Below are 20,896 nucleotides of genomic sequence, written 5' to 3'. Positions count from 1 at the left end.
ATTGCGGAGGCATTAACGATGATCTTTCAAGAATCGATAGATTCTGGCATTGTACCGGATGACTGGAAAATTGCAAATGTTACTCTAATATTTAAGAAGGGTGGGAGGTAGCAGAAAGGAAACTACAGACCTGTTAGACTGACATCAATGGTTGGGAAGTTGTTGGAATCGATTGTTAAGGATGAGATTACGGAGCACCTGGAGGCACATGACAAGATAGGCCAAAGTCAGCATGGTTTCCTGAAAGGAAAATCCTGCCTGACAAAGCTACTGTGATTTTTTGACGAAATTACAAGCAGGGTAGACAAAGTAGATACAGTAGATGTGGTGTACTTGGATTTTCCGAAGGCCTTTGACAAGGTGCTGCACATGAGGCTGCTTATCAAGAACCCATGTAATTACAGGAAAGTTGGCTGATCGGCAGAAAACAGAGCGTAGGAATAAAGGGATCCTATTCTGGCTGGCTGCCAGTTACCAGTGGAGTTCCACAGGGGTCAGCGTTGGGACTGTTGCTTTTTACAATATATGTCAATGATTTGGACTATGGGATTAATGGATTTGTAGCAAAATTTGCCAATGATACAAAGATAGATGAAGGAGCAGGTAGTGTTGAGGAAACAGAGAGCCTGCAGAGAGTCTTAGATAGTTTACGGGAATGAGCAAGGAAGTGGCAAATGAAATACAATGTTGGAAAGCGTATGGTCATGCACTTTCATGGAAGAAATAAACGGGCAGACTATTATTTAGATGGGGAGAGAATTCAAAATGCAGAGATGCAAAGGGACTTGGGAGGCCTTGTGCAGGATACCCTAAAGGTTAACCTCCAGGTTGAGTCGGTGATGAAGCAGGTGAAGGCAATTTTGGTATTCGTTTCTAGAGGTATAAGGGCAGGGATGTGACGTTGAGTCTCCATAAGGCACTCGTGAGACCACACTTGGGAGTATTGTGTGCAGTTTTGGTCTCCTTATTTTAGGAAGCATATACTGACATTGGAGAAGGTTCAGAGAAGATTTGCGAGAATCATTCCAGGAATAAAAGGGTTATTGTATGAGGAATGTCTGGCAGCTCTTGAGCTGTATTCCCTGGAATTCAGGAGAATGAGGTGGGGGGGGGGGGAATCTCATTGAAACATTCCAATTGTTAAGAGGCCTGAACATATTAGATATGGCAAAGTTATTTCTCATGGTAGGGGAGAATAGGACAAGAGGGCTCGACTTTGGGATTGAAGGACATCCATTTAGAAGAGAGTTGCGGAGAAATTCCTTTAGTCAGAAGGTGGTAAATCCGTGGAACGTTTTGCCATGAGCGGCTGTGGAGGCCAAGTCATTGAGTGCATTTAAGGCAGAGATAGATATGTTCTTGATTAGCCAGGGCATCAAAGGGTATGGGGAGAAGGTAGGGGAGTGGGGACGACTGAAAGAATTAGATCAGCCCGTGATTGAATGGTGGAACAGACTCAATGAGCTGAATGGCCTATTTCTGTTCCTATATCTTATGGTCTTATGTTACACTGATACACAAGCCATAGCGATTCACTCTGGAGACAGTCATCAAAATCCAGGTCAGACGAGAGATAACCCATGTCAGGTTGCAGACTACAGTACCCAGGTAGATCCTTCACATGATGGCGGTGGTGAGGTGGTAGAGAAGAAGAGGAAGGTCAACTGGCCAGCAATGGCAGATGAGAAAGCTTGGCGTGTGTTTGCTGAGGATATCAGTATGATGTTGGAGAACACTCTCAGGGGAACAAACACTCTCAAAGAGAAAACTGGAAGTGATGGGTGATATGATTTATAATGTTGGAAAGTACAGGTTTGGTTTAGTTGAGCTGAAGAAAGCAAATCCTACACAGCAACCAAGCAGGCACCAGAAGGAGATTATAAGGTTGAGGAGAGAGCTTAGATCATTGAGACAGAGGTGGAAGGTAGCAAGTGAGGGTGACAAGCCAGGGCTTGCTGATCTCCAAGAGCAGTTTCAAATAAAGTTAGCATCACTCAGTCGTGCAGAGTCACAGTGTAAAAAGAAAAAGAAGAGAGTGAAGGCAAGAAAAGCATTCTTTGAGAACCCTCATCAGTTCACAAAGAGATTGGTTGAACAAAATAAGAGCGGGCAGCTTAACATCTCTCAACAAGAACTTGAGGATCACCTAACAAGCACTTACTCTAATGAACAGCGGGAGGCTCTTTTGCTTGACCTGTCTGGGTTTGTGAAGTCTACCGAGCCAGGAGTGAAGTTCGATCTGGCAGAAGTCGAGCGGTTCATCAAAAAGGCAAGGTCAGGTTTGGTGCCAGGACCTAATGGAGTGCTGTATAAGTTGTTCAAGAAGTGTGAAGAGCTGAGGAAATACTTGTGGAGATTGTTAAAGGTGGTGTGGAGACAAGGTGTTGTTCCTTTGTCATGGAGTGAAGCTTAAGGAGTATACATCCCGAAGGAAGAGAATCAGTGGGACCAGGTGTCGCACTTGATGGTGGAGGGGAGTTGCCACCAATACATGTGTTCATGGATGATCTCACCCTTTTGGGTCCTAGCACGAAGGCAGTGGAAAGTGTACTATCTAGACTCGAGGAGCTAATGGATTGGGGAAGAATGAAGTTCAAGACCAAGAAGTCAAGGAGTCTTGTTCTTAGGAGAGGAAAGCTGGTTGACTTTCATTTCACCCTTTGTGGAGAGGAGATTCCATCCATTCAGGACCAACCAGTTAAGAGCCTCGGGTGATGGTACACAGAGGAGCTGAAAGACACCAAGAGGGTTTAAGAGACAGGAGAACAGATCAGCAGAGGTCTGATGTCTGTCAACAAGTGTGGCTTGCCTGACAAGTCGAAGTTGTGGTGCTTGCAGTACGGACTGATGCCACAGATAATGTGGCCACTAACTGTCTATGAAGTGGCAATGTCCCATGTTGAGGGAATGGAACGGAAGATCAACAAGTATGTGAAGAAGTGGCTTGGAGTACCGAGCAGCCTCACTAATATTGCAATCCACAGTAGCCAGACAAAGCTTACCATCCCAGTGCAATCCCTTGTTGAAGAGGTCAAGGTAGCCATGGTAAGATCATTCTTGATGCTTCGAGACTCAAAAGACCCTGTCATCAAGAGCATCCAGCCGGATGTGAGATCAGGCAGGAAGTGGTGAGCCCAGGCAGCAGTCGATGAGGCAGAGTCTAGATTGAAGCACAAGGAGACGGTTGGGACTGCCCAGCTAGGCCGCCAGGGACTTGAATGGACAACCCACAAGTGGTGGTCATCTTCTACAGGTAAGGAGCGTCGTGAGCTTGTAACACAAGAAATACGAGAGGTAGAAGAGGAGAAGACGTTAGCTAAAGCAGCTGGCCTGACCAAACGAGGGGCTTGGTCCTGGTGGGAAAGTGTTGAACAATGACATCTATCTTGGAATGTCCTGTGGCAGATGGAACCGCTCCGCATTTCTTTTCTATATAGAGCAGTGTATGACCTGCTCCCAACACTGGCCAACCTCAGCACCTGGTATGAAGATAAGACAGACAGGTGTGCTGCTTCTGGCGAGAAGGGAACACTACAGCATATTTTGAGTGCATGCAGAGACAATCTTTCCAGTGGCATGTACACTTGGAGACATAACAACGTTTTCAAAGTTGTAACAGAAGCGGTTGAGCAAAGAGTACTGCAGCACAACTTATCTCATGCCCCATGCTGCGCAGAACATCGCATATCATTTGTGAAAGAAAGCTCTAAGTCAAGGGTGTACAGCGCAGGCTCACGATCAAGCATACTTTCTTCAGCCAATGACTGGTGTGTCAAGGCCGACCTGGATGGGAGAGGCAGTTTCCCGGAGCAAACAGTTTTCACCACATTGCATCCAGATATAATTGTATGGTCTGACACCAGTAGAGAAGTGGTTATTGGTGAACTCACAGTCCCCTGGGAAGACAACATCGATGAAGCCCATGAGCGCAAGTTAACCAAGTATGCAGAATTAAGATCAGAGTGCAGAGATAGAGGGTGGAAGGTCTCATGCTATCCATTCGAAGTAGGTTGCCGTGGCTTTATTGGATTCACTTTCCAGAAGTGGCTGCGTGACCTTGGCTTCACTAGAAGAGAGATCAAGTCCAACCAGCAGGGCTGTAGCTGAGGCAGCAGAGGCAGGATCATCATGGGTGTGGACTAAGTACGTCCAGAGGGGCAGATAGTCGGACAGTGTATCCATCTTTTGTAAACTCTTCAGTAGCTGCATAGACACCTGAAGAGTAGACTATCTGTTGGATGGAAGTGACCAACAACTCTGATAGAGGCAGATGCCAAATTGTTAAGCTCATCAGTGGGAGGTGGTGCTTTAGCACTGCTGGCCCACCACCTTGAGGGAGTCTTGATCATAAGCGGCCGAAACTCCTGAGGACAGGTGGCAGATCAACTGATGATAGCACAGGACAGTTAACATCTTAGTCCACGTGTATTTTCAATTATTCTTTGTTCCAGCAAATCAGATTACATTTATCGATGCAAGTGACTGCTGATTGTTGGATTTAGGGTTTAAATGCAGTATTGGTATAGAGTGGAAATTCATAATCTCAGGAACATGCTCTGCTACAACGTGCCACAAACATCATCCATGTGGTTGCACTAAGTATTGCATTACTTAGTATCAATTAGTCTCTTTTTAAGGGGTGGTTTGTTAGTGAACATACATGCATACAGTATGTTCCTTCAGAACTATTTTATTAAGAAAGTGTGGCATTTATTGCTACATTAGCAGAGGATTACAAAGTAAAATCCTCTACCCTTTTTCTATTTAGCTAACATAAAATGCATGTGAATTATAATTAAGAATAACAGCTATTAATATTATGGAGCATAAGTGAAAACATATTTTCTTAAACACTTAACAATAAAGTAATTTTTTTTTAGATTTCCTTAAAATAATTTTAAGGAAAAACATTTTGAAATCTGTGTCGGCTCAGTTGACCTGTGGGTATGAGACACTAAGTGGGAGCAATCATGAAATCAAAGATCATTAAAGGATATAAGGTGCCCTGGTTCAGGAAAGGATATATGTTAGACTACTGTACATGTGACCTCAGTTCCACACTATGGATTGTGTCGGGGAAGGGGTCAGGAAGGTCTTAGAGTTGGACAGATATGCAAAATAGTGGAAATATTTTTGCTAACTACACCTGCCAGTTCCTGTACCTAATAAAGTGGTCACTGAGAGTATGTTCATCGTCTTCAGTTCAGGATACTGTCGCCTTCCTGTCAGATTCAACCAGTCTGGCCATTCTCCTCTGACCTCTCTCATTAACAAGGACTTTTCGCCAAAAGAACTGCTACTTTCTGGATGTCTTCTGTGTTTGTACCATTCCCTGTGAACTCTAGAGACTGGTGTGCATGAAAATTCCTGGATATTAGCAATTTTTGAGATACTCAAAGCACCCTTGTCTGGCACCAACAACCATTGCACAGTCAAAGTCACTTAGATCACATTTCTAATGTTTCTAATGATTGATCTGACAACAACTGAACCTCTTGACCATAGCTGCATGCATTGAGTTGCTGTCATATGATTGGCTGATTAGATGTTCGCATTATCAAGCAGTACCAATAAACTGGGCGCTGAGTGTATGTTAGACTAACATGCATATGACCACAGTTCCGTACTATTGTATTAGGAAAGGTCCTGGAATTGCACAAAGATGCAAAACAGGTGGAAATACCTTTGCTAATTCCATATCATATTTCTGACAATCAATAGAATTAAAACAGAATGTACACTGTACAAGAGGTGATGCAATGATGTTAGTTTTGTGTTACCATCTATGACAAATTTATCTCTAGAAAAGAAATGTAACTGCAGATGCTGAAATATAAAACAGAACAGAAATACCAAAGAACTCGACCAATGAAGCAGCACCGGTGGAAAGTGAAACCAGTTAATATTTCAGATCAAAACTCTTTCATCATTCTGATGGTGTTTGACTTGCTGAGTTCATCCAGCCTTTTGGTTTTTGTTACCGCTACAATGAAAACTTTGAGCCTTAATTTTCCTTTCTTTATTTGCCACTTGTGGCCATCATTGTTCAGAGCAGGATTATTGCTAATCCTTTGAGAACAAGGTGTGAACTATCGAACAAGCATATTGGAAATTTAGATCATATATTCCCTTGGGAGAGAATAGGATTTTTAAAACTCCTATCCCAATTAGTGATGGGGGGTGGAATGGAGAGTGACCTCTACCAAAGGAGGTGTACAGCGCTCCTTCCCTCTGCTAGTGCCTGCAGGTCACCCTAGGGCAAGGTGTAGCTCCTGCTTAGCCTCCCGATCCAGGTCAGCCACTGGAGCTGGTGGTGAATGGTCTTATGAACAGCTGGTGCATATCATAAGCCCTGGCTATGCAAACACTGATGCCAGGCAAACAAACTCTGAAGAGTATTGATAATGGCTGGGGTCACCCATCTTGTAAAGACGCCGCCCAGAAGAAGGCAATGGCAAACCACTTCTGTAGAAAAATTTGCCAAGAACAATCATGGTCATGGAAAGACCATAATTGCCCATATCATAAAACACAGGACATAATGAATAAGGTTATCAGGAAACATGGTCATGGAGATACAAGAGAACACATTTAAGAGATGCTGGAACCTGCAGCTAAAAGAACAAACTGTTGGAAGAACACAGCAAGTCAGGCAGCATCTGTGGAGGGAAATGGAGCTTTCACGTTGAGGCAACTCATCTAGCCAAAAAGATATAGGGTATCTAGCCAATCTAAAGAGCTGAGGGGAAGGGGTGGGCAGTGATACGTGTATCCAGGTGAGGAGAAATGATTGGCAGATGCTGGGAAGTGATAGGGTGAAGCAGCCACAAAGGATGCAAGCTGTGCTTGCTCTTCCTTTAGTTTGCATTTGCCCTCAGTCTGGAAGTGGAAGAAGCCAAGGACAGAGAGATTGTTGTAGGAATGGGAAGTGGAATTAAAATGGGGAGCATTAGATGTCCATTACAGTTGGAGCAGGGGTAATTGGCAAACTAGTTACCTCATCTGTAGTGGTTCTCACTGAGGTGAGCTCTGGTTTAGATAGGCATATGCGCAAATCCACTATCTGAGCAATTTGACTAGAAAATCTCTGCCATTCTGCCATTATGTTTATCTTATTGACAAAGCAACCTAGTATGTTCTCTGCAATAGTTTGTGAGGGTCAATTCAGATTTTCATAAACTAATTCAGAATAATTGAGATAAGCATTTTATTCACACACAGCTGGGGTTGGGAGAATTTTCAAGAAGGACTGATTATGTATAAGGAACTATAGAGGTGAAAGGATGGTGTGCCTCTTACTCGGAATGTGAGGTGTCATTTTGTTTGGGGATGACTGGAAGAGTAAGAAGTCTGTCTGAACTGGCAAAAGGTTTAAGAGAAGGGGAATGGCTTTTCGAAGAAGAAATAGAAGGGAAGACTGCCGCTCTGAAGGTGAAGAGACTAAGGGTTTGGAAAGCAGAAATTGCCTCAGGAGAATGACAATTGAGAAATTCTTACTGGTTACAGGTCTGTGGCTGGCTTCTAGAAGCCCCTGCACAATGGAACAAAATTTACAGAGCTGCTACTTCTAATGGGAGAATGTACTAAAAACACAAAATAGGTACTTCTTTAACAGAACAGAGCTAAGACCAAGATCTTTACATCTTGCTTGACTATTGTTTTAGAGAGAGGATTTAAATGAATGAGTGGGAGTGGGTAGGTCAGAGGAAGAGGGGAAGTAGGATGCACAAATATAAGGAAGATTACTAGCACTACAGAAAATTGTAGAAAGGGACCAAAATGAGGGAAAGTGCAAAAAACCTTTACTGGCTTTGCCAAGTATGTATTTAACTAGAATAATCATAGTATACATGGTATATGATGGTATATGAACTGCTACTACAAATCCCTATGAAGTTCCATAGAACTGACTCTCTTAAAACACAGTTTGGGAAGTGGGTGCAGGAAGAAGGAACTTGATTAATTATATTATATAATGAAAAAAATACAAAGACACAGAGCAGAGGGAATTGGGACATAACTCACAGCAAGGTGTCTGGAAAGGAGTATGAAAATCTGTCATGAGTTAACATAAAAGGGAGTCAAAAATGTTTGTAATTTAAGTGAATAGTCAAAGAAAGGATGCACCAGCTAGAGAATAACATGGGAGGTTCCTGCATTATTTATTGTTCCTCGCTTCAATGTACTGAAGCAAGTTAGGGAAAACTAGATTGCTTGATTATTGTCCCCTGTACTGATGTTCAGGATGGTTGCTGTGCTGTATCTAGGGTGGTAGTGTAGTGGGTGGTGCTTGTCGCTCTCACTTTCAGTTTCCACAGCTGGCTAGAAGTTTTGCGAAAAGGAGAGCTGAAGGTGTAAGCCTCATCCCTGCCAGTACATCGCAAACCTCATGTTGTGCCTCCTTGCTGGTGACACATGGAAACTCAACTCCTTTCGGACTCAGGCTGAACTACAAAGAGCGAGGGAGAAGGCCAGCCCCTGCATGCAGGCCCACCGGTGCGTGGCCCCGCCCTGGTGCTCGTGAACCAGACCCCAGCTATGGGTAAATAGCCTCACTGTCTTGTGGGCAGCCTCGGGAGAGACGAAGGCTACGGGAGTAGACCCAGACAGCAAGTCTGGGCTGGAGTCCCTAAAGGCGACTGGATGTCACTGAACATCCTTCTGGCAGCTCCTGCAGCCAAGCTGATGCCAAATATATTGCTCATAGCTTTCCTTTGGACTAGAGGGGCATCTTGACAACAGGGCATCTCAGGATCTCCATACCGCCCAGACTTGTGACGATGATTATCAACACCCATTGTCCTTCGATGCTGACGGATGCTAACCACCACCACGGACGCTCAGTGACAAACCTGTCTTGCATACAGATCAATTCATTATAGCAGCACATTGAGATACCACAAGGTAAAACAATAAGAGTGTAAACTAAAGTGTAACAGGTACAGAGAAAGTGAGGTGCAGGTAGATATAAGATACGTTATAACAAGGTAAATTGTGAGGTCAAGTGTTCATCTTATTGTACAAGGGAATAGTTGATTAGTCTTATAACAGTGGGGTAGAAGCTGTCCTTGAGCCTGATGGTGGGTGCTTTCAGGGTTTTGTATCTTCTGCCCTGTGGGAGAGGGGAGGAGAGAGAATGTCTGGGGTGTGTGATGTCTTTGATTATGCTGACTGCTTTACTGAGGCAGTAAGAAGTGTAGCCAAAATTCCATGGTTTGGTTTCTGTGTCGTGCTGACCTGTGGCCACGTCTCTCTGTGGTTTCGTGCATTCACAGGCAGAGCAGTTGCTATACCAAGCTGTGATGCATCTGGATGGGATGGTTTCTATGGTCCGTCGGTAAAAATTGCTGAGGGAAAGGGACATATCCAATTTCTTTGGTCTCACGAGCAAGCTAGCCGTGGCATCAATGTGGTTGGACCAAGACAAGCTGTTGGTGATGTTCACATCTGGTAACTTGAAGCTCTCAACCCCTTTCTTCCTAAGCACCATTGTTGTAAACAGCAACATGAGTAGCATGAAGTCAACAAACAGCATTTTTTTTTAATGACAATGAGGGAAAGCTTGATTTCATGACACCATGTCACCAGGCTTTCTATTTCCTTCCCGTACTCTGCCTCAGATATGGCCCGCTGTGGTGATACCCTCTGCAAGCCTGCAGATGGAGATGGAACAAAGTCTAGCCACAAAGTCATGAGTCTACAGAGAGTAGAGTAGGGGGGGCTGTCGTCACAGATTTGCACAGCCTCGTGGGGCAACAGCATGGAGGAAAATCACGGCAGAGGCGATGTTGAAGGAAAACAAAGAGCATTTGGAAATTTTCATCAAACAAACTACTGTAACAATGTGAAAGGGTGCTCTACATCAAAGGTCAAATAACATGCCATTCGAATAAATAAACAGTTGGAGAGGCAATATGGTATGCACCATAGGCTAGCACTTAACTACAAACGCGTTTGTAGATACAAAGAGAAAAAAGAGAAAATCTGCTTGTCTAGTACAGTTAAATGCAGATTGAAATATTATCCTAGTACAAAACTGCATAGCATAAATAACCAAGTCACAGGATGGGAAGGGAATTATTATTGCTGAAACATGTTCATGCAAACCTCCTTCATTGAATTGAGGCCCAAAAATGAAGCAAACGGAATCTAATTTTAGAGAAGAATGAAGTGAAGCAGATTCCAGCAGGAAGCTCAATATCATCAGTTATATTTATATCGATTTCTGTGGGTAAGCAGGAAAGACTGATCTCAATTGGATTAGAATCAAATATTGATATCAAAACAGTATTGAACAATTAGTGGAATCAGACAGGAAACTGACAGTAAACTTTTTCCCACAGGAATGACCTACAGAGTTAAAATTCCATCTGTGAGTAATGATGCAAAGATGAAAATAAAACAGAAATTAAGGAGCCTTAAAGTGAACCATATAGTGGAAAAACAGTATGAAAGAATAGAGCAAAGGTAATCTGAAAATAAGTAACATTGAGATGGCAGGGAAGTGCAGGAAAATAAGTCATCATTTAACATGAAAGGGTGTCAAAAGATGTTTGCAGTATAAGAAAGGATGCACCAGTTGGAGAATGACATGAAATGTTCCTGTGGCAGCACAGATGTGTCTGTCTTCACAACAGAAGACAATGCTGTCACTGTAACGATAGTGGATAGGATAAAAATAACGTAATACTATCAGAGTAGCAAACACAAAATGCTGGGAGGACTTAAGCAGGTTAGGCCAAGACTTTTCATCAGGACTGGAAAGGAAGGGGGACGAAACCAGAATAAGAAGATGGGGCGAGGGGGAGATGATATGTGAAGCCAGGTGAGGGGGGAAGGTGGATCGTTCCGGGAGGAGGGATAAAGAGAGAAGCTGGGAGTTGACAGGTGCACAATGTAAAGGCCCGAAGAAGAAAGAATCTGAGAGAGGAGAGGAAAATGGACCATGAGAGAAAGGGAAGGAGGAGGGGCACTAGAGGGATGTGATAGGCAGATAAGGCGAAGGGGTAAGAGGAGAACCAGAATGGGGAACTAAAGCACTCAAAATGGAAATTTCATCCAATGCAATTGAGAGATATCCCATCTTACTGTTGGAATAAGGATGAAAGTAGTAGAGAACCAATCACAATCTTCCAATCCTTTGAAGACAGCAGGGTTATAAATTTTACAGCCTTTCTCAAAAAAAAGCAAAATGGTAGCAAGTTCAAGGCTGGTCAATGTAACATAGGTCTTAAAGTACCTCAAAAACAATAGTAATTGAGGAACAAAAAGGTTGCTATTAGATTGCACGTGCTAAATACTTGGTATAGAGTCAGCTGGTTGGTAAGTTCTCATTCCAAACTTCAAAGAAGTCAATGGAAACACATTCTGGAAGAAAGTTTAAAATGCACATACAATGCTAGTTCATGCATAGTACATGCAACCAAGGACACATTTTACCTAAATTGCTGTGGCCTGGAGTGCAGTCTGAATGGACGTTGAAAGAAGATTCAACAGTACATAGAAAATAGAAATTTACAGCACATTACAGGCCATTTGGCCCACAATGTTGTGCCACCATGTAACCTATTCCAGAGGTAACCATGTCTAGAATTTCCCTACCACATAGCCCTCCATTTTTCTAAGCTCCATGTACCTGTCTAAGAGGCTCTTAAAATACGCTTTTGTATCCAAACATTAAACAGTAACATTCAAAAGACAGTTCTTTGAACAATTGAAAGCGAAAGACATTACAGGACAATGATGACAGTGTAGTGCCGAGTTGTGGACTAGGTTTACAAACAGTAAGCGAGATGAGACTGGGTCAAATAGATTCCTTCTGTACTGTATTACTTGAAATACATAGATACATAAACACATAGAATCGGTCTATGTACGTAACATGTACTTATACATTCTGTTTTATAGGATTGTGTATATATTTATTGTCTTTTCATTGTGTTTTTTAAGGCTGCATTGAATCCAGGGTAATCATTTCATTCTCCTTTACACTTGTTTACTGAAGAATGACAATAAACAAACTTGAATCTTAAGCACCCCACAGAATGCTGGGGGTACTCAGCAGGTCGGGCAGCATCTATGGAAAGGAACAAAAGTCTGGACACTTCAGGCTGAGACCCTTCTTGAATTCATTTGATTCCAGACCTTTCAGTGAATGGTTAACAAAAAAAAATGAAAGGACATTGCAGGGAGAGGACAGTTGGAGTTGTGAGGAGGGATTGGGTAGACTGGGACTGCTTTCCCTGGAGTATAGGAGGTTGCAAATTGGCTTTATAGAGGTTTATAAAATCATGAGGGACATAGATAAAATGAAAGGTCAGTCTTTTACCCCATGGTACGGGGAATCTAAAATTTGAGGGCATGGGTTAGAGGGTAAGATTTAAAGGGAACTTGAGGGACAAATAATTAACACAGAAGATGGTAGGTATATATTGTGTCCTACCAGAGGAAGTGGTAGAGGTGGGTATACAATTCTTAAAAGATATTTGGAAAATGTTGGGATATAGGTCATAAACAGGCAAATGGCACTGTCATGGATGAACTAGGCCAAAGAGCCCGTTTCCATGCTGTATGAATCTACAACGTAAGATTTGAACTCAGCCTTACGCGGTATTTATTAAATCTCCTTTTAAATTCTTCTGCAAAGCTAGTAAACCTGCCACAAAGCGAATTAAGTAGAATAAATATTGATTTTTATAGCGGGCGCTTTTTTTGGAGGGGGTGTAGAATGGATGTGTATTCTTGATCTCGCAGTTCAGTTGCTGTTGAAGACGATATCTTGGCACGGCTGTATGGATGTCTGGCACCAGTTTCTAGCTGACTGCACGTCACACGTCAATCGTGTTGGAGTCTCTTGACTCGCCTGATTGGAAACACATTGACGCTCAGTCCCTCTAGGATCGTAACTTTTATTATTATATAATAATAAAACGTCTCTACTGAAGCTTAGAAATTATAAAGGTACAGTGGCCGCAGACAATGTATTCGCACCTACACTGATCCCGACCTCCTGTGTGCCAGGCATTCGCGACAGCAGAACACAACAGTCTAAATGTTGCAAGTTCTCCTTATAGACGCGTCTCCCAGCACATCCACCAGGCCCTTGACCGATTTTTGTGTGCGGTATTTCTTTATGCACATCTCCAAGTTTCAGTTAAGCTTGTCGGGGTGACAGTCGGCCAAAATAGATACGGTAAACACTATGTAAGTCGCGGTGTGATTGGCTCTGAGTAAACTTAAACCATGTGAAGTGCAGCCTAACTAAACACTCAGCAACTACACACAAAATTAAAGTAGGTCTAATATTCCAACAGTGACCACATTATAACTGAAGCCACCCAGGACCCGCACCAGCAGGTTCAAGAACAGTTGCTACCCCACAAACATTAGGTGCTTGAATACAAGGGGGATAACTGCACGCATTTGCCCAGCCACTGAGGTGCCACCACAACCAATGATCTCACTTTATGTACTCTTTATCTTGTTATATCATGTTCTCGTTATTTATTTATATTTGCATTTGCACAGTTTGTTGTATTCTGCACTCTGGTTGATTTCTTATAGTTATTATTCCATCCCGCAGCGAAAAAAAAATCTCGGAGTTGTATGTGGTGACATGTATGTACTTCGATAATAAAATTTAATTTGAACTTTGAGTTGAACCTCAGGGTATTAGGAACGCGTTGGAATATCCCTGTGCTGTGCAAACCTCGCATTTCTAATATGCACAGGACAGGTGCACTTTTTGTAAAGTCATCGACATGTTGAATGTCACCAGCCGAGCCTTCCATCCCCGAGGATTTACCCCATTCGCTTTATAAACACGCGCGTTTAACGGAATCTCTCCCTTCTCCCCAACGCAGATGAGCATCACAACCCGGCGACTGCTAAAATCACCGGCAAATCCTGTGAATATAACGGCACCACCTATCAGCACGGGGAGATGTTCGTGGCCGAGGGGCTCTTTTTGTCGCGGCATCCTAACCAGTGTGCACAATGTAGTTGCTCGGTAAGTGAAGGTCCCTCCAACAATCACCGCATAAATTTGTTTTAAACCACAGGGCACCGTGACCCCCAGTGCAGCTTAACTTCAGACAATGCTGGTTCTGTTCGAACCACCGGGATGTGGGGGCTCTACGATCTTGGGCGTGGGGAGGGGGGGTGAAATAAAATCATATAAGGACCTCATACAAAGTGCTGAATGTGCAGATCACACTGTCCCAGGCTGAAGAGTTCCTTGCAGGTCGGCTCGTAGGTCCCAGCGCTCTTCGCGGGACACGGTGCCAAAAATACACGTCTGCTTGTGGAAATTTATTTGTCAGATTGTTTTTTTACTCGCTGTAGTGTCGAGATGCCAAATGGATGGCGCCAAATTAATAGAAACATTTCACGTCGGCCAGGCTATTATGGAGGACGCAATCCCGCGCTTTCTCCTTTTTTATTCTCCCAACGTTCCCCCATAATTATTTTGTTTTTGCACAGAGGATAATGACGGTGTATGCTAAATGTTCGTATATGGACAAGTGATTAAAAACAAGCACTGGGAGCTGTGTAGAGAAATAAATCGAACAGCAGGAATAAAGTGACCCCACCTTCTTGCTCTTAACTTCTCATCGTGTTCTCCAGCCCTGCTGAAAGGTTTCGGCCCGAAACGTCGACTGTACTCTTTACTGTAGTTGCCGCCCGGCCTGCTGCGCTCCTCCAGCATTTTGTGTGTGTTGCTTGGAAGTCGGTCTTCTACCAAAAGTGTTTAAATGTTTCAGTGAAAGAGCAGAGAGTTCATGTGCGTGTAAAACAAACCTGATGACAGTCCATCCTGATTTGGGGACCAATGTATCCTCAGAGGGAACAACATTGCTCAATAAACAACGTGAACACGAAGTAAAACGAACTTTCTTCAGGCATTCAAATAGAAGTTAACATCTGTTCCCATAAGTAGGCATTTGAAAGAACACCTAAGCATGGGGCCTGTGGAAGGTAGATTAAGAGACACTCTCCAGCCAGAGTGACAGGTCCTTTCTGGTTACCAATCATCTGCCATCTTCTTTTGACGCCACTGCTCTTTCTAGGATATGGTTCCATTGGTGCAAGCAGTTCTCTGATGGAGTCCAAAGATAGTTGTTTATGCACAAGCCCAGTACTTAGTGATCGCTTTTTAACTTGAGTAATTCCCATACTTTTAAAAGCTCATGCCTTGTTTCTTCTAGCCATAGGTAATAAAATTGCTTGCTACTCCAGTACGTGGGTGAGTGACTCACTTTGTGGGATCTTGAAATGGCTTATCAATATTTACCTGGCCAATGGGGCTTCACTTTTGCTTCTCATGTTCAGTGGCTCCTTGAGTAATAAAAGATCAAAGTCATGTCAGTTCCAGGAGTGGAAAATTGCTTAAACTACAGATTTAGGAAGCTAAGTTTGCTATTATTATCTATTAACTAATGCCTTGTTAGGGTAATTAATTTGATAATAACTCATTATTAAATAGATCTGCTTAATACATTTTTCAATAGATAATAGGTCTCTTATTAAATTGATTATTAAATAGGAAAAAATGATCTGTAGATTCATTCTAAAAGAAGTAAAACTTGCTATTTTGCACAATCTAATAAGTTTTGAACTGAGAAACTAAAGTGAGTCACATTTCCGTTTTTATGACGTTATGCGAAACCTACATTGAAAATACCTTCTAAATTGAGGCTCTGATATACCTCATGGATTGGGATGTGACTAAACACATTGATGAAGGAAGAGCAGTAGATGTAGTGTATATGGATTTCAGCAAGGCATTTGATAAGGTATCCCATGCAAGGCTTATTGAGAAAGTAAGGAGGCATGGCATCCAAGGGGACATTGTTTTGTGGATCCAGAACTGGCTTGCCCACAGAGAGCAAAGAGTGGTTGTAGACTGCATGGAGGTCGGTCACCAGTGGAGTGCCTGAGGGATCTGTTCTGGGACCCTTACTCTTCGTGATTTTTATAAATGACCTGGATGAGGAAGTGGAGGGATGGGTTAGGAAGTTTGCTGATGACACAAAGGTTGGAGGTGTTGTGGATAGTGTTAAGGGCTGTCAGAGGTTAGAGTGGGACATTGATAGGATGCAAAACTGGGTTGAGAAGTGGCAGATGGAGTTCAAACCAGATAAGTGTGAAGTGGTTCATTTTGGTAGATCAGATATGATGGCAGAATATAGTATTAATGGTAAGACTCTTGGCACTGTGGAGGATCAGAGTGATCTTGGGGTCCGAGTCCATAGGACGCTCAAAGCAGCTGCGCAGGTTGACTCTGTGGTTAAGAAGGTGTACGGTGTATTGGCCTTCATCAATCGTAGAATTGAATTTAGGAGCTGAGAGGTAATGTTGCAGCTATATAGGTTCCTGGTCAGAGCCCACTTGGAGTACTGTGCTCAGTTCTGGTTGCCTCACTACGGGAAGGATGTGGAAGCCATAGAAAGGGTGCAGAAGAGATTTACAAGGACGTTGCCTGGATTGGAGAGCATGCCTTATGAGAATAGCTTGAGTAAACTCGGCCTTTTCTCCTTGGAGCGACGGAGGATGAGGGGTGACCTGATAGAGGTTTATAAGATGATGAGAGGCATTGATTGTGTGGATAGTCAGAGGCTTTTTCCCAGGGCTGAAATGGTTGCCACAGGAGGGCACAGGTTTAAGGTGCTGGGGAGTAGGTACAGAGGAGATGTTGGGGTAAGTTTTTTACGCAGAGAGTGGTGAGTGCGTGGAATGGGCTGCCAGTGATGGTGGTGGAGGCGGATACGATAGGGTCTTTTAAGAGACTTTTGGATAGGAACATGGAGCTTAGAAAAAGAGAGGGCTATGGGTAAGGCAAGTAATTTCTAAGGTAGGGACATGTTCGGCACAACTTTGTGGGCCGAAGGGCCTGTATTTTGCTGTAGGTTTTCTGTGTTTCTATGTTTCAACTTGAACGTCAGAACTATGAAGTTTCTCCTTCCAACAGCAGCAGTGAGTGTAATCATAGCAGAAAATCTCTGTGGAAAAGCTGCCTCTCAGAATCACTCATTTGGCTATTTAGTCTCCCCAGAGCCTTACTTAGGAGGTGGGGAAAGGTCAGAGCACACAAAAAAACCATCACCAATTTCATATTTTAGGGACAAAACAAAAATTAATAGTTTAGCTCATGTTTCTTTGCCACATCGACAACTTCCTTCGCCAACACCATTGAACAATTTCAGAAACTGGTCACTCCCTTAATAATGTTCAAGGTAATAGAAGTGAGATTCAGTTGACTTTGATTCCCTGATCCCATGCTTGCTAGAGACAATTGTAGTACCTGAACTGTCCTAAAATGAACTAATTTAACAGACCATAATCTAATCCAAGGTCCTCTCTGTCTGCAGGGATAAATACCTTATCTCTTAAGCCATCAGATCATATTTTCATCTTAGAATGGATAGATAAGATGGTGTAAATAAAATTCGGTTGGTCTTGGCCACTTTGTTAGATAGCTGTTGTACATAATAAAGTGGCCACTAAGTGTACTGTATGTTCCTGGTCTTCTGCTACTGTAGCAGAGCTGCTTCAACGTTAGACATGTTGTGCATTCAGAAATGCTCTTCTGCACACAACTGTTGTAACGCATGTTCGTTTTAGCTGCTGTCGCCCTCCTGTCGTGGCCATTCTCCTCTAACCTCTCTCACTGACGAGGTGTTCTTGCCCACAGAATTTCTGCTCACTGGTTGGTTTAGTTTTTTTTTTGCACCATTCTCTGTAAACTCTAGAGACTGTTATGCGTGAAAATCCAGGAAGGTCAGCATTTCTGAGATACTCAAACCACCCCATCAGAATCAGATTTATTGTCACTGGCATGTGATGTGAAATTTGTTAACCTAGCAGCAGCAGTTCAATGCAATACATAATCTAGCTGAGAAAAAAAAATTAAAAAATACTAATAAATAAAAGAGTAATCAATTACGATATTGAATTGATTTTTTAAAATGTGCAAAAACAGAAATACTGTATATTAAAAAAAAGTGAGGTAGTGTCCAAGGGTTCAATGTCCATTTAGGAATTGGATGGCAGAGGGGAAGAAGCTGTTCCTGAATCGCTGAGTGTGTGCCTTCAGGCTTCTGTACCTCCTACCTGATGGTAACAGTGAGAAAAGGGCATGCCTTGGGTGCTGGAGGTCCTTAATAATGGACGCTGCCTTTCTGAGACACCGCTCCCTGAAGATGTCCTGGGTACTTTGTAGACTAGTACCCAAGATGGAGCTGACTAGATTCACAACCTCTGCAGCTTCTTTCGGTCCTATGCAGTAGCCCCTCCATACCAGTCAGTGATGCAGTCTGTCAGAATGCTCTCCATAGTACGACTATAGAATTTTTGAGTGCATTTGTTGACATGTCAAACTCCTAATAATGTATAGCCGCTGTCTTGCCTTCTTTATAACTACATCAATAATCATTCCATGGTCACATTTCTGCCCCATTCCGATATTTAGTCAGAACAACTGAACCTCTTCACCATGTCTGCATGCTTTTATGCATTGAGTTGCTGCCGCATGATTGGCTGATTAGATATTTGCAATAACAAGCTGGTGTACAGGTTGTTGAGATGTGTCTAGTGTGGTAATGTAGTGGATATTGCTTGTCACTCTCTCTTTCAGCTTCCACCAATGGCTAGCAGTCTTGCAAAAAGGAGAGCTGAATGTGTAAGTCTCTCCCTGCCAGGACGTAGCCCCTCCAACAGCAAGCTTCATGTAGTACCTCCTCGCTGGTGACACACGGAAACTGAACTCCTTTCAGACTCAGGCTGTACTACAGAGGATGAGAAGGAGGTCTAGCCCCTGCACACATAGTACGCAGTGCCCACCGGTGTGTGGACACGCCTTGCTGCTCGAGAACCAGATCCCCAGCTATGAGTAAATATCCCCAATGCTTGTGGGCAGCCCTGGGAGAGATGAAGGCTCTGGGAGCAAGCCCAGGCAGCAAATCCGAAGTGGAGCCCCTAAAGCAGTTGGACGTAATTGAACATCCTACCGGCACCTCCTGCAGCCAAGCTGGTACCAAACGTATTGCTTCATAAGCTTTCCTTTGGGCTACACTGGTGAGGCCGAGAGGGGGATCATCATCACCTATTGTCCTTCGAGGCAGACAAATGCCAACCACCACCACCACCACCACCACCACCACAGGTGTACCTAATAAAGAGCCTACCGAGTGTATGTCTGTAAAAGTTTCAGATACGGAAGAGAAGGTGGATAATCATGTGAGGGCTACATACCAGCAAATGACCACTGGTGATGATTGTCCCTGTTTTCCTTTTATGTTAAAATTCAAGTACTGCTATTGAATGATACTTTGGTAGAGACATATGTCCACCCCGCCAGCCTGGATGAATAGCCATGCCAATCTGATGAGTATTTAATAAGAAGGGAACAGGAAAAAAAAGCTTACATAGTCACATCTAAATAAACAACTTGTATATATCAAGTTACATAATGAAATATTACAAAGTTGACCCATCAGCCATTGGCATTGTAGATTAAACATAATTACAATCAGTTGCTGAAATTCTGTTTTTGCACTTTATATGAAAGCTTAAGACAAATAGAGTACTTATGGCACTCAAGATGTACAACTATTGAGAAATCTATTTGCTGGAGTTTCGTTTGGCTGAAAGTATTGCAGTGGATTATATGGCTGGCTTCCTGCCTTCTCAAGCAGTAAATTACTGTATTTGTGAATTTTCCTCAGCATACAAGAAAAGAAATCTATTGGAGAGCTAACTTTGGGTAGAATCTTTTACTTGAGTTGTTGCATTACTTGGTTTTATTTAATGCTTTTATAGCATTGATTTAATCCTACTACCTGACAGCAATGTGGAAAGTGGAGGATTAGAATCTACATCTGTGGAATTATGACTGATTGCCTCTAAGTCAGAATCCTGCCTAAATGGTATGTCTATTCAGGCTCGTTGATTATTTTTCCCCTGTTAGTTCCATTTCTCTCCAGATTCAGCAATAACCTTTTTTTTAAAATATAATCCAATGTTGTGATTACAACCAATTTGTGTGTTACAGTCACATGTACTGAGTTATAGTGAAAAACTTGTTTTGTATACCATTTATTCAGATCAATTCATTGCAATAGAGCATTGAGGTGATACCAGATAAAACAAGGTGGGTGAAGAATAAAGTGTCACAGTTACGAAGAAAGAGCAGTGCAGGCAGGCAATAAGGCGCAAGGTCATATTGAGATAGTTTCTAAGGTCAAGGTCCATCTTATTGTCTGGACAATCTCATTGTCTTATAACAATGAGATAGAAGCTGTCCTTGACCCTGGTGATATGTACCTTTAGGCTTTTGCCGTTCTGTCTGATGGGACAGAGGAGCTGAGAGGATCTCCAAGGGGTCTTTAATTATGCCACCTGCTTTACTGATGCAGCAAGAAGTATAGACAGGGTTCATGGAGGGGAGGCAGGTTTCCGTGACGTGCTGAGCTGTGTTCATAACTCTCCGCAGTTTTTTGCGGTCATGGGCAGAGACGTTGCCATACCAAGTCATTGTGCATCCAGACAGGATGCTTTCTGTGGCACATTGATAAAAATTGGTAAGGGTCAAAGGGGGCATGCCAAATTTCTCTGGAGGAAGTAGGGGCACTGGTGAGCTTTTTAGGCAGTGAAATCAATGTGGTTGGACCAAGACAAGCTATTGATGATATTCATTGCAAGGAACTTGCAGCCCTCAACCTTCTCCACCTCAGCACCATTGATGTATATGGGAGTCTGCACCAACCACCTTTGCAAAGTCAACAATCAACAACGTAATTAAAAATATATAGTTATGAAAAGAGGACATTAAATGTTTCAATAAATATCACTAAAAATTCAGTGATAGAACATTACATTTGAAATTGTCATATTTCTA

The 20,896-nt window shown here is 42.8% G+C and overlaps 1 protein-coding gene across 2 annotated transcripts in view; it reads left to right on the top strand.

The window, feature by feature from the left end:
- The window catches only part of chrdl2 (chordin-like 2), a 51,757-nt gene that overhangs the window by 10,801 nt on the left and 20,060 nt on the right, over window positions 1-20,896 (top strand). For both annotated transcript variants that reach the window (XM_073057967.1, XM_073057966.1), the window contains exon 5: window positions 13,863-14,008. In XM_073057967.1, the coding sequence (XP_072914068.1) occupies window positions 13,863-14,008 (146 nt within the window). The remainder of the gene's footprint in view (window positions 1-13,862; window positions 14,009-20,896) is intronic.

Source organism: Hemitrygon akajei, chromosome 10 (assembly GCF_048418815.1).
Source record: "Hemitrygon akajei chromosome 10, sHemAka1.3, whole genome shotgun sequence".
NCBI lineage: Eukaryota > Metazoa > Chordata > Chondrichthyes > Myliobatiformes > Dasyatidae > Hemitrygon > Hemitrygon akajei.
This window is presented reverse-complemented; position numbering and strand designations above follow the sequence as displayed.